Source organism: Pelophylax lessonae (genome assembly GCF_965119305.1).
Source record: "Pelophylax lessonae genome assembly, chromosome: 10".
Classification (NCBI taxonomy): domain Eukaryota; kingdom Metazoa; phylum Chordata; class Amphibia; order Anura; family Ranidae; genus Pelophylax; species Pelophylax lessonae.
Window position 1 is genome coordinate 71,030,645 of NC_138777.1, and position 14,994 is coordinate 71,045,638.

The window sequence follows — 14,994 nt, forward strand, 5'->3', positions numbered from 1 at the left end:
TTTTTTACGAAAAATCACATTTCACTGCATTAAAAAAACTAAACAGTAAAGTTAGCCCATTTTTTTTGTATATTGTGAAAGAGGATGTCAGGCCGAGTAAATATATACCCAACATGTTACGGTTTAAAATTGCGCACACCCGTGGAATGGTGACAAACTACGGTCAATAAAAATCTCCATAGGCGACGCTTTAAAATTTTTTTATCGGTTACCAGTTTAGAGTTAAAGTGTAGCTTTTTTTAAATTATTGCTCATACTCTGGTGATCGCGGAGATACCTCACATGTGTGGTTTGAACAGCGATTTCATTTGCGGCGCGACTTCCATATAAGTTTTCTTTCATGTGCAAGCTCATGGCGACAAATTTTTTTTTCCCCATTTATTTTATTTTTTTCTTTTCAATTTTAACATAGGTTTTTTAAAAAAAAATGTGATCACTTTTATTGCTGTCACAAGCAATGTAGACATCCCTTGTGACAATAATATGCAGTGACAGGTACTCTTTATGGAGGGATCGAGGGTCTAAAAGACCCCTCCACTACACTTCCGTGTATTCAAAACCCCAAAAACTGCATTTTTGAACACATTCGCCTTTTGAAACTGCCTTTAGCAGCCGAGTAACCCGGATGCGACGTCATGGACGCCGCCTCTGGGCTACGCCATCGGAGACCCGATCGAAGCCGCACCTGGCTTAGATCGGGACTCCATCCAGCCGGTGGGACGGGAGACCCGGGCAGAGCCAAGGAAGGGGGCGGGAAGGGGGGGTGTCCCCTCCCACTCGCCGGGGTAACGATCGAGTGGCTTTTACCGATGTAAAAGGGAGGAAACTAATGTTAAGGGGGGTCGTCATGTGAAGGGAAAACTGAGGACACCAATGTAAAGAGGCTGTGATGCAAAGTGGGGGGGCGGCTGACGACATTGATGTAAAAAGGGGGATGGGCCTTTGATGTGAAGGAGGGGCGCCAAGGACAGATGTAAAGAGGGGACTATGATGTGGAAGAAGGGTTGAGAACAAGGACTAGGAAGAATGGTGGGGGGGGGGGGGTGAAACAGTGGACACAAATGTATAGGGGGCTTTGATATGAAGACAATGTGAAGGGGGGCTGTTATGTGCTATAGACCAAACATGAGATTTGGATCTGTCAGAAAAATGTGATCTTTGACTTACCGTGAAATCCATTTCTCTGATGTTCGGTGACAAAGCTTATCTTCTTGACCATTGGGACGCCCCAAAGCAGTGTAACACATGACGGGTGGGAACACCAAGAGAAAATTCCCAAGGCTAAAACCGTAGCCAACCAGGTAACATGGAGCTCAACCATAAATAACTGGAGCTCACTTAATACACCCTCAAAGAGGACCAGGTCCTCTAAACAGCAGCATGCAAAACCTTGCGGCTGATGACGGAAGGCCCAGGAGGCACTAAGCGCCAGAGTGTGCCTAAACAGGGAAAGGAGGAACCTGACCCCTAATTAACCACTTTACCACTAGAGCATTTTGCGGTCTTACGTCTGGGCCACTTTTTGCGATTCGGCGCTGTGCGACTTTGACTGACAATTGCGCGGTCATGCGACGCCATACCCAAACGAAATTTACGTCCTTTTTTTCCCACAGAGCTTTCTTTTGGTGGTATTTGATCACCTGTGCGATTTTTACTTTTTGCGCTATAAACAAAAAGAGCGTTTATTTTGAAAAAAATAATATTTTTAAATTTTTTTTTATATGAAATTCCCCCAAAAAAGATGTAAAAACCAATTTTTTTAAAAATTTTTGGCCAATTTGTTTTCTGCTACCCATGTTTGGTTAAAAAAAAAAAAAAAAAAAAAAAAAATCGCAATAAGCGTATTTTGATTGGTTTGCGCAAAAGTTATTGCGTTTACTAAGGGAAAGATTTGTCATTTTTGGTTTTTTTTTTTTTTAACGAGTAATGGCAGCGATCAGCGATTTTTTTTGCGGGACTGCGACATTGCGGCGGACAGATCGGATCCTTGACTGACTGACACTTTTGGGGGTACCAGTGACATTACTGCAGTAATCAGTGCTATAAATATGCACTGTTACTGTAAAAATGACACTGGCAGGGAAGGGGTTAATTTTATTGGAGAGGGAGGGGTTAATGTATGCCTGGTGCTTACTAACGTGTGGGGGGGGGGGGAAGGTGACTGAGTGAGCCAGGGACAGATCGGATGTTCAGCTATGCTGAACACTCCGATCTGTCACTCCCTGTCACTTAGGAGATGCGCCCGCTCTGTTTACACAGGTGGGCGGATCTCCAAACTGGATTCCCCGACGATCGGGGCAGAGCATCGGCAATCGCCGCCGCTCCTCCCCTGGCCCGACTCCCACTGTGAATGAAAACAGCGGGAGTGCGCCTCCGGCAGCGCGCGAGTGCCGCCTACAGGGAGAGGAGTCCAGCGACGTAGGTCTATGTCGCTGGACGATAACGAGCCACTGTGCCGCAGTAGCAGCACAGTGGCTAGTGGTAAAGTGGTTAAATAGACCTGAGCCATCTGGAAACGGTCGCAGCAGAAGCGACCAACCCTTTGAGGTCGACCTGTGAATACAAATAGGGAGTCTGACTTCCAAAAAAAAAAAAAAAAAAAAAAAAAAAAAACACCTCTAGCTGGCAGGTACACCACAATTGCCCGAACCAAATCCAGGTAATTCAAGGCAATTGCCTTAGGGATGTTCAGGAGTGGGACATAGGAAAGGCAACCCAATGTCCTCATTCAAATGGAAATCCGAGATGACCTTTAAAAGTTAGGACCGACCGACAGGGACGAAGAACCACCTTATCTCTGTGAACCACCAGGTAAAGTGGACGACAAGACAACGCCGCCAGCTCCAACACCCTACGTGCCTTCTGGGACAACGTAAGCAGGGGAACCTCCCAAATATTTTCAAAGGGAGGTCTCTGGAGAACTGACAACCAAACTGAGGTCCCACGGGCGCAATAGAAACCGCACTGGAAAAGCAAAGTGTAGAACTCCCTGGATAAAAAGGTGCACACCAAGGAATGTGTGGACAATGGACGTTGAAGGAAAACCGCCAAGGCCGAAACCTTGCCCTTGACAGTACACAAAGCCAGGCACTGCTCAACCCCTCAGAGAAAAAAGGGGGAACCCCAAAAGAATCACACGCAATGTACATCTTCCAAGTACGATGGCAGATCATCCTAGATGTAGATTTTCGAGCATTTAACAGCGTAGGAATCAGCAATTCAGACAAACCTCTATACTTCAGCACCTGGCTTTAAAACAGCCAAGCCACTAAAGCCAGCAACTGTAAAGCAGGATGGAAGGATTGGCCATTGAGAAAGCAGACCTTCCCTGGGAGGAATTCTCCAAGGAGCAACGGCATATCAAGACCGGCGAGGCCAGTCTGGAGCCACTAGAATTCGTCTGTGGCATCGGGCAGAGGATCCTGAGACCGTGCCACAAACCTATGTACCTTCCTTGGAATGCATACAGAAGAGAGGGCTGGAATTAGTCGGTCTGCCTACCTTAGAATGCCGGTTACTTCCTGAGCCACCAGTACATTTCTTGCGCCCCCTTGGAGATTGACCGACCACGGCCATGGCATTGTCCAATTGAATTCGTCCCGGACACCCCTGAAGACGAACTGTCCAATGATCCAGACAAAGTCTGATCGCTCGAAGTTACAGTACATTAATTGGCAGTCTGGACTCTTCTAGAGTCCAGACCCCCTGAGCACGATCTGTGCCGAGGATGCCTCCCCACCCGGACATGCTGTCATCCGTGGTGACAACCGTCCAGTACAGGGGGAGAAAGGATTTCTCCTGTTGGAAGTGCCGGAGAACGAAGCCTCCTCTGAAGACCGTGGATTCTTGTCCCATTTCACCAGAATCTCTCTGGAACTGTGCAAATGGAACCACCTCAAAAAAGATAGACACCATCAGGCCCCACACTCGCATGCAAGGCCAGAGGCATGACCATCTGCTTGACAAGAGAAGCTAAATTGCCTCCTGCAATGTCTGAAATTTTTTCCAGGAGGAAGAAACACTCTGGCTGAAGCCAAGTCCAGAGTCAGACCCAGATAGTCCAGTTGTGGATGCAACCAGAGAAGACTTCTGAAGGTTTAGAATCCAACCAAACTCCCTCAGAGTTCGCAGAGTAATCTCCAAAATTGTCCATCAGAGCAGTCGGAGGCTCTGCTCGCAGAACAACATCCAGGTACCCCAGTACCGAGATGCCCCACTGAGCCAACAATGCTAGCACCTTGGCCAAAACTTTTGTGAAAACCCAAGAAGGGGAGGCAAGACTAAAAGGGTAACGCCACAAACTGATAATGCTCCTCACCCACGGCAAAGCGGAGGAAGCGCTGGTGACTGGCACATATTGGAATGTAGGAATGTTGGATGAAGGTAGGAGTCCTTGATGTCGATCGAAGCGAGAAAATCCCTGATGTAGGGACACCACTACTGCACAAATGTACTCCATTCGGAACTTCTGTACCCGCACAAAGCAGTTTAGCACCTTGAGGACAAGAATTGGACGTACCTTGCCTTCCTTCCAGGGAACTGTAAAGAGGTTTGAGTAAAACCCCTGAAAACATTCTGAAGTCTGAACCTGAACAATCACCCCTTGAAATAACCAGTCTTGCACTGCCCCAAAGAGACCCCGTAAGCAATCTGGGGACAAGTGCAGGTCGAAAGGGAAGAACCTTTCCAGAGGATAAAACTCGATCTTGTAGTCGGACTAAATGGCTTTGTGGACTCACTTGTCCTGTACCAGGGAGGTCCATGAATGCGGAAACCAGCGATGACATTCTCCCCACCCCAGAAAGGGGTAAGGACGCCCCTTCATGCAGAGGAAGCCTTGTCCGCAACTCTGGAAGAGCCCACTCATGGCTTGCCAGACCAGGTTCTCTTGGAACCTCCGGTGGAGGCCCTGAAGGGCTTTGATTCCTTGTCTTGAGACCCTGAGGGACAAAAAAGCCTCTTGGGAGCCAAGACTGGCCAACGTCTACAACGGGCTCCTTGCCCTTGGCAGCAGTGTTAATTTCGTCGACTAAAACCGACTAAAACGTTTTCGTCGACTAACACAATTCAGGTGACTAAAATACGACTAAAACTAAAATGGCATTTTAGTCAAAAGACTATAACTAAAACTAAATCGAAATTTGCTGCCAAAAATTAACACTGGTGCATGCTCAAAGCATAAATAATAACATATTAGATTTTTCACTCCAGGACCAGCAGTAGTATATAATGAGTTTGGAAATTGTAGAGAAATGCTTAAATAATGCATTACAAATTACAATTGAACTACACCCATTCGATTATAGATGACTAAAATGAGTTTTAGTCGACTAAAATGTAGGGCGTTTTAGTCGACTAAAATATACTGGAGTTTTAGTCGACTAAATACGACTAAAACTAAAACACTTGCAGAAGACTAAAATGGGACTAAAACTAAAATGCCATTTTAGTCCTAAGACTAAGACTAAAACTAAATTGAAATTTGCTGCCAAAATTAACACTGCTTGGCAGCCTACGGAAGAAGAGTACTCTTTCCCGAGAGACCCTTAAAGAGGTTATCAAAGGAAGCTCCAAACAGACGATCCCCTACAAGGGGGAGATCAGATAAGGCCTTCTTAGAAGTCTGATCCCCAGACCAGCATTTCAGCCACATAATACGCCAAAGGACTACTGCTGATACAGACAGCCTAGAACCAAAGGAGCTGAATCCAGAGGCATCACAGATAAAGTGTGGCCTCTGGACCAACTGATCCGCCAGCTCCGCAAAAGGCAGGGGGGAAGTGGTTTCCCCTCTAGGTCCTGGCATAAAAGTTTAGCCCACGCGGTCAGAGTTTGCGACAACAGGGCAATAGTAAATACCGGTCTAAGTGCCGAACCAGCCACAGTGAACATAGCGGGCCAGAGCCTCCGCCCTCCTATATGTTGGATCTTTAAAGGCCATGGACTCCTTAACCAGAATGAAGGTAGCTTTATTTAACCTGGAAACCAGCAAGTCGACTACAGGTGGGACCGTGCACTTTAAGCAGGGAATCATCATAAGGATACAGCATAGCAAAATGCTTAGGGACCACAAGAGTGTGTTTTGGTCAAAGTAAGCAGAAAAGGGAACAGCCTCGCCGCTTTGAAGGGCCTGTGGTTTCCAAAAGGGACGGATGCCAAAACAGAGAGAAATGGCTACAGCCACCCTCACTGGGGCCGTCCGACATAGCTCCCGAACAGTAGGCCGCGGCCTAAATTTTTGGCCGTGTGAGGTGCTGACCCGCGGATACTAAACCATCCACTTTCCCAGCCTAACAACTGCAGCAGGGAGCCCAGAGGACATCCCTGCCCTAGTCACCAAGCCCCAGGGTGGCGAGGAACCCGGCTAAACCCCCGTTGCGCACCAGGCCCAGTGACCGCCAAAATTTTTAGAGGCGTCCCACCATCCCAAGGAGGGGCCCACGTCTACCCCGAAACCCTCCAGGGAAAGAAGGGGGGGGGCGACGAAGGCTACTTACCATACCAGGAACAGGGTGGGCACCGCTCCTAACAGCCCTCCCATTTTGATGGAGCGGTGGTCTGTGGGCCAGGAAGAATGCTGCGACTCAGGCTGAGGCCGGGTCGTATGCGCCCTTGCAAGACGTTTAGCTCGCAGGCCAGCCCCCGTCTAGTGGGGCCATGTCACAACTGACCTAGCGTGGAGCCGAGGCCTGCACGCTTGCTGGCCAGACTGGGGTGACCACTGGATATAGATTATCCAGACCGTCATTTGACTGTAGATTCTCGCAGAAACAAAATATCAAAGATAGGAAAAAGTTCCACTTAAAAGGAAAAAAAAATGCCAGGACCAGAGATCCCAGCAAGGATCTGGGTCCCTACTCCTGACTAGTGCCTATAGCTGAGATTGAGAGTATACCCCCTGGGACTGCTCCATAGGCGTAGTCAAGTTTTTTCCTGCCTAGTGTCATAGGGGGCAATATAAGCCAATGATCAAGAAGATAATGAGCTGTGTGTCAATGAACGAAAGACATTTTACTAACTAGACTTCAGTAAATTTTAATTCAAGACCCCTGGTGTAGTGGCTCACTTTGGATCAGGTTCTAGTAAAAGGAACTTGTGATAAGTTTTTACACAGAGCTAGAACATTTAGCCGTCTTTTTAACTAACCATTTCCCACTAGTTTTACTCCGAGGCTGTACCCTACAGCTCCTTGTATGTGCTTTGGGACTACATGAACAGGTGGGCTCCATCCAATTACGCCACAGAATATGCTTCTTCTGGCGCTAAAAAAAAAACGTGGGTGTAAATGCCCTTGTATGATTTTTACCTATAGGTAAACCTATAAGGCTTACGTATCGGTACAGTAAATATATCTTCTAAACATGCACCATTTAGGAGATATTTACTTTAGATGCAGCCGGTGGCGTCACTGGTGCATGCGCTCTGAAGGAACGGCATATCTGTTCCGTTCCTTTAGAGATGTACTGTAAGCACCAACTCCTGCACGTATGTGTGGGATTAACGTAATTACCGGCTCGGCCATTCATATTTTCCCAAGCCTGAGAACCCAGAAAGAAGCCTGGTGAAGATGGAAGCACCTTCAGTGGTGACAACACGCTGCTGGAGGGCTTGGTTTACAGGAAAATCTGTCATATTGTGCTAGTATTCGATGCTTACTAGCACATTATGACTTCAACTGCCAGGTGCCTTATTTCCTTTTTTTTATGCAGTTTATTACTGCTTTAAAAAGGAGATTTCCAGCCTTACCTTCAGTCTTGCAAAGTCTCCTTTTCCTGTACTGAATTACTCACTCTGATTTAACTACACACAGAGCTTCTCACAGTGTGCAAAAAAAAAGCTGTAGCAAATCACATAGAACCTACCTCCTATTTTGGTGGAGGACATCCTGCATCATCTAAGCCCTTGCCTCTCGAGCCTAACTGCCCTGAAACTTTCGTGGATTTCATTCATGAAGGCTGAGAGAAGGTGTGTGTGTGTGTGTGTGTGTGTGTGTGTGTGTGTGTGTGTGTGTGTGTGTGTGTGTGTGTGTGTGTGTGTGTGTGTGTGTGTGTGTGTGTGTGTGTGTGTGTGTGTGTGTGTGTGTGTGTGTGTGTGTGTGTGTGTGTGTGTGTGTGTGTGTGTGTGTGTGTGTGTGTGTGTGTGTGTGTGTGTGTGTGTGTGTGTGTGTGTGTGTGTGTGTGTGTGTAATTCTGTTAATGCAATTTTTTTACCCATTGAGAAAACCGTGTGTACAAAACCTCTATTAATTTTATTTAAAGTAATCAAAACTAGCTATATGGATTTGTAACAAGTAATAAATATCCAAAAGTTATCTTGGATAATTAAATATCCGAAGAACTTTACTAAAAAAAAAAAAAAAAATACAAAAAAACTAATGCAAAAAGGAAAAAAAATGGCAGCTATCCACCATTATACAGTGAAAAACAACAATTTGGACACATGAATAACTCATTACTATCCAAATAAGTTTTATTAACCTGCTATTCATGTTAGGTTCCATTATATGTAATGTATGTGGCAACATGCTATTAATGTTTATATTTTTCTATTTAGTCATCACTGCTCATCTGTATGTTTTAAAGGAAGCAATAGGGAAACGCGATGACCGATGAGGACTGATCGACATGAGACAATTACTGCTCCTGTGGTTAATAAACTTAAGAATAATTCCGCTAACGTATGTTGTAGTAGGCAAGTGCAGTGAAGAAACATGAATATGTGCAGAGATGTTCTTATGACCTTCTCTTGGTCTGAAATGTTTTTTGTATTAAATATTTGCAAAGTTTTATTTGACACCATTTGTTCTCCCTTCTGTGCCAGTAAAGTTTGACTTACGTGTGATTTTGATGGCGAATATTGGGATGTTGCACTGAAGTGGCCCTAAACATTATGGTTAGAGCTGCACATTAATCATTAAAAAATAAAAAAAAAATTTCAATCCTGATTCACCCCCCCCCCCCCCCCCCCCGATCTTAAAACTGCATGTCCTCGATTCTTACAGAGCTGTTCTCTGCTCACTCACAGCTGTCAAAAAATAAAAAAAGCTGGCAAATGTTTAACATTGTTAAGGCTGCTAGATAACTATAAACACAATGTTTTACAATGTAGCTTTTCTTTCTTTTAGGCTCCATTCACACCTGGGCGTTTTCAGCTCCAAAAACGCTCAAAAGAAACGCTTCCAAAACGCCCAACAAGTAAAACCCCATTCATTTAAATGGCCCCTGTTCACATCTGAGCGTTTTGCAAAACGCCTGTAGCTGAAAAAAGTACATGAGCTTCTTTTTGGGCTGATTACCAGCGTTTTTGATAGATGTCAATGAAAAAAGCCTGAAAAAATCGCGGTAAAATCGCAGTAAAAAACGCGGTAAAAAACGCTACGCTCAAATGTGAATGCAGCCTTAGATCAAAGGAATGAACTGTCTGTAAAGCCCTGTTCCCACCTGAGTATTTTAGCTCAAAAACCCCCAAAAAGCAAAATCCTAGTAATTTCAATGGCCTCTGTTAACATATGAGCATTTTGTTGCCTGAAGCAAAATGCCTGAAGTTCAAAAAAAGTACATGGGCTTCTTTTTTTGGCAAATTACAAGCGTTTGTTAGATGTCAACGCATGGCTCTAAACACCTGCAAAAAACACCTGAAAACTATATGTTCAAGTGTAGATGGGCTCCATTTACGCCTATCGTTTTCAGGCGTTTTTGCAGGTGTTTGGAGGAAGGCGTTGACTTCTAACAAAACGCTTGTAATCTGCCAAAGAAGCTTATGTACTTTGAGCTTCGGGCATTTTGCTTCAGGAGACAACGCTCATATCTAAACAGGGGCCACTGAAATGAAAAGGAATTTGCTTGTTGGGCGTATTGAGACCTTAGAGATGAGCATTTTACGAGCTGAAATACGCTCAGGTGTCAACAGGGCCTAAGTGAGGGCAGTTTAACCTCTTAAAGACTAAACCTGTGACACTTGTTGCTTACAAGTTAAAAATCAGTATTTGCTAGAAAATTCCTTAGAACCCCCAAACAATATATATGTATTTTTTAGCAGAGACCCTAGAGCAGGCATCACTAAATGGCGGTCCCGAGTCCGGCCCCCATCACTCTCCCTCCCAGACCCCAGCGGTCGCTCCATTTAGGAGCCTATTTTTTCAGCTGTCATGCTTTCTTTCTTTGCAGAGCCGACAGCGTGAGGCGGGACAGTTCTGGAGGGAGGGCGGGAACTGCCAGAGGTAAACAAACAAGCCAGTGATTGGTTGCCAAGATGAATGGCAATCTAAGCAACCAATCACCATCTTGCAGCTTCCTTCCTCCATTCAGACCTGCTATGCCTCGAGTCCTCCTGTCTGTGAGGTAGGGGAGATATACTGTAGGAAGGGGGAGAGACACTGAGTAATGCAAAGAAGAGGGCTCTGATGTGTGTGGGGGGCTGAGGACTCCGATGTGGGGGGAATGGGGGTTAAGGCTGAGTACTGTAAATGTCAATGTCAGGGAGGGGGGGGGGGCTGAGGACAGTAATGTGGGGGGGGGGGGGACAATAATGTGGGGGAGCTGTGTACTGTATTTGGGGGGCTAAGTACTATGATGGGGGCTGAGGATAGTAATGTAGGGGAGTTGGTTACTGTAATGGAGGAGGCTGAGGACTGTAATGTGGGGGAGCTAAATACTTTTTTGGGGGGCTGAGGACAATGTGGGGGATACGAGTACTGTAATGAGGGGGATAAGAAGGGTGTTGATATTAGGGGGGTATGAGAACACCGGGGGGGGGGGGGGGGGTGTTGATGTGAAGGAAACTGTGATGTGGAACGGAAGTAAGGATGGGATTGTGATATGGGGCTCAGTGTCACAGGTGGGTCACTCCATTCATTGTAATGGGCTGCACTACCCATGAGAAATGCAGGAAAACAAGTCCCTGGCCCTTTTTATAAATTGCGCAGCAACGAGCTGTGCTGAAGTGTGGCGTGTTCCTCTGCGGGCCGGGAACATGGGCAATTTCACCTACGTTCCCCAGCTGCAGAGATGGGAACGCCTAGGAGAGGGTGCTGTAATGTAAAGCAGTGATCCTCAACTCCGGTCCTCGGGGGCCCACTAACAGGCCAGGTGTGCAAGATAACTAAAATTACATCACAGGTGATCTCATTTGCTGCTCAGTGACAGCAGTATTCTAGTCTTCATCTCCCCAAGGTAATACTTAAAATCTTGCCTCTTAGTGGGCCCCGAGGACCGGAGTTAAGGACCACTGATGTAAAGGATCTGAATCCAATCACAAACGTGATTCGGACCTCCGCTGGAAGAAGATTTTACTAAGCGGACCTCCATGAATTTTAATTCATTACCCCTGCCCTAGAGAATAAAATGGCGATCGGTGTAATTTTTTATGTCACAATGTATTTACGCAGTCTTTCAAACGCAGTTTTTTTTTGGAAAAAAAAACCACTTTTAATGAATTTTAAAAAAAAAACCCTGAACAGTAAATTTAGCCCAATTTTTTGTAAAAGATAAAAGGATGTTACGCCGAGAATCGTGATCTTTATTCCAAGCAAAAAAATAGTGATTTTCATTTTATCCAGAATCGTGCAGCTCTAACTATGGTTAATAATTTACTACCAACTCTAATTGTAAGTACAGCTCATCTCCATTATGCCTGCATTTACAGTGGTCACCTCACCTCAGGGTACTTTCCTCCATTAGCTCGCTCCTTCACAAATTCATCTCTACTCTCCTTTGAAACTTGTTTTACTGAACCCACATGTGTAAGAAAATTAAAAGGGAATATCGATTCCAAACAAACTGGAATAGTCACAATTATTAGCACCCTCAGTAGAGCCAGTCAGATAACCACTAAGTGGCTATTATAATTGTGGCTTCATGTCATTTAACATATAACCTAACAAGACCAGTTCAGGAACCAAATCACATGGCTGACCATTAAATAAAAAAACTGACTGAATGAGATTTTTACAGCCAAAGGAAACCACAAATTCAATTATCCAGATAATAAATGCCAGATACTTGTTGAACTCCATCCTGATCTCTGCTACAGGAACACAGTAGCTGTCAATTATGTATAAACATCCCAAGCAACTTATTTCCTGAAGAACTAGATGTCTATGATCTGTTCAGCATGTTAGCTATACGTATGTATGCTCAATTTCATTGGAACTCCTTGAAATGTGTGACAAAAAATTTATTCTTTCCTCCTTTCCAGGCCATCAGCATTGGTGCATCCATTCATCATAGATAGCTGTCAAAGTGACGCTCAGTGCTTCAGTGGAATCTCTACTTGTTTTATTAATAATGTGGAATGAATGCCAGGGATCCCAGGTTTAAAAATAGTCTAATTATAAGCGAAGATTAATTATTTTCTTGCCAAACTGAGGTACAATTACCCCCAAGTGATTTGTCAGCACATTATACCAGACAAGATTAGGTTTTTTTTTTATTTTTTAAATAATTCCTGTCAAAGGTCTTGTACATGCCAATCAATGCTCCAGGCAGCATGGCCCACAGGACTACACAGTTGCTGCGGAAAACTCTCCTGACCACTCTTAGCCTTTGTGAGTGCATAGACGTAGCCTATTCATTCCCCAAGAGAAAGAATAAATATGTCCCAGGTCGACTGACTCTCCAAAAGGAAAAGAATGGGATATTGTCTGTGCAGAAGATTTAAAGTGGAACTTCACTCCCCCCAATCAACATGGACTATTTATAATCCTTATGCTGCTAGTGTTCGTAAATAGATAGGAACATATATAATTTACTTGTTTTAAAAAAATAGTTTTATATATTTCTTCAGTTACTTCCTGGTTTATTGCCTAGGCAAACAATGTCATACATCCCAGGAGTCTTCTGCAGGGGAGGAGGGTTGCTCCTCAGTACGCCTCAACTAAGGGCAGATGGATTCCAGAAAGTCATGCTACATGAATCGTCTACCTTTGCTCAAGATGGCCATGAAGGGGGGGGGGGGTATTTCGCAGCTAAATAAAGCATGGAAATATGGATGGAGGCAGGAGTTTGCTTTGAATAATAAAAATGAAGGAAATAGCATTTTTACTTTGTGGTGCTCAGATGCCGTGTAGTTCTGCTTTAAGAAGCGTCCAGAATGTTTTCAGTGGTGGCTTTGTGGTTTCCAATGTGTCAGAGGAGATTTGCTAGAATTGATGACAGGTGAGTGTAAGATCTTATAGGGTGCATGTCATTTAAAGAGTAATTATACAAAAGTAGTTCTATCTTTTAATGTCAGGCTAATCCAGCTAACATTTACCAGATCAAAAAAGGGTGTCAACCATAATAATGGTTGCAGAATTGTAAAGAAATTAAACTTTGGAAATCAGTAGAGGTGCCCTCTGTAACTAGACAGAAATTCTAACTTGCTAATCTGGTTAGTATACAAAGTACTTGGCCCTGGGGCATTCAGTGTTTAGGAAAAACTTTTTTTAAAAGGATAAATTTATTAGAAATTATGGATTAGTGTTTCTACTGTTGCATATTTTTTGTTTCCTTTTTTTGGCAGTAGATTAGTAATGCTGGGACCAAACATGACAATAGTGACAAACTCCTACTACATTCAATTGCAGAAATACCCAAAATTGATGAACTTAAGGGTTTGGAGATGGTAAAATGATCAGGTGGCAGGTCACCTTGATCAGTTACATTTGAAACCGGATTGAAATTATTGTACGTGACCCAGTGACAGAGTATTTCAGGGGAAAAAAAAAAACCTGGCCCTGCATCCCTTGCAAAGTCCTCGAGTAGAGGTGGCTTCTAAAATACTGTTACATTTATCCTTATCCCACAAATCATTGTATTATATTAATGCATTAACCAGGAATAATTTTAATTTTACATTGATCTTAAAAAAAAAAAAAAAATCTAGTGTCTTGGTCATACGTAAACATCCCTAGACATGACATAAATCAGCTGAAAGGACAAAATTACAGAGATCCATCTTTCAGGCAGCATTATGTGCATGGCATAGGGCTCCATGCAGACTTGCTTTCAGAGGCATAAGCACGATGAACAATCAGACACGTAGAGCAGAAACCTACTAGATCTACAGTGTTCCTCTTGTTTGTTTCACCTAAGGAATTTGTGCAGAAAGTCTCCCATTTTTCCTGAGCTTCGGTTGGCAATTCTGGAATATATATAAACATACATATTAAAAGTATTTCTATGGTCAAATTTTAAATTGTATTAATTTCCACATTGAATTCCAGTTATTTTTAACCTACTCCTAATAATTTGAGTAATTTAAGCAATTTAGAAAACACTTTTTGAAGAGTCCCACACATTTACATGAACATTCACCACATTCTGTTAATATGCAACTGTGTGTGTCACATCATTCACAGAGCCTGCTGTCTAAACTATAGAGGTGAAGGACAGCGAATCAGGAGGCACATTCAATACAGGAAAACACCACACCTGCTTGCAGGCAGAAAGGCATTATTGGCTATGTAGTCCTTAGAAATTGAAAGTAAACTAAATGAATGTGCAGAGAAGCCACAAAGCATGCAGGCTATCCAGGAAATTGTTGAAAGACTGTCAAACAGGTAACACATAATATAAAAAAGATTTTCAAGTAAGGTTATACTGTATTGTAAAATATAACTGTATTGCAATTACAATGCTATTAAAAAAAAGAAGAAGTATGCTGTGACTTTATATCTTCTTTAAACCCAACAATTTAAAGCATCAGCCCAAAAAAAAATAAAAAAGATACAGTAGCACTACATTTTGCTTGATATTTTACTGGTGAGACATCTGCGCTTACTACGGTGTCTGCAGAGCTACTGCAGTTACCGAGAGGTATAGCGACCTGGATATTTAACATTTATAATTTTCCAGATGCAACAGAAGTGGCGAAATGCATGCAAAAGCTGGGTAGGAACACACAATTCTCAGCTAAGCAGAACAGTCTGGAATTATAGTAGAGAGCTCTTGAGTAAGCAAGCGAAAGGCCCACCCAGCACCATCAACTACTAAAATCGCCTTTACAGTTGGACTG

General features: G+C 43.8%; 1 protein-coding gene across 6 annotated transcripts in view; it reads right to left on the reverse strand.

Moving 5' to 3' along the window:
• Positions 1-14,994, reverse strand: part of PPP6R3 (protein phosphatase 6 regulatory subunit 3) — a 144,888-nt gene that overhangs the window by 80,797 nt on the left and 49,097 nt on the right. For all 6 annotated transcript variants that reach the window (XM_082269817.1, XM_082269815.1, XM_082269818.1 and 3 more), the window contains exon 13: positions 14,036-14,121. In XM_082269817.1, the coding sequence (XP_082125943.1) occupies positions 14,036-14,121 (86 nt within the window). The remainder of the gene's footprint in view (positions 1-14,035; positions 14,122-14,994) is intronic.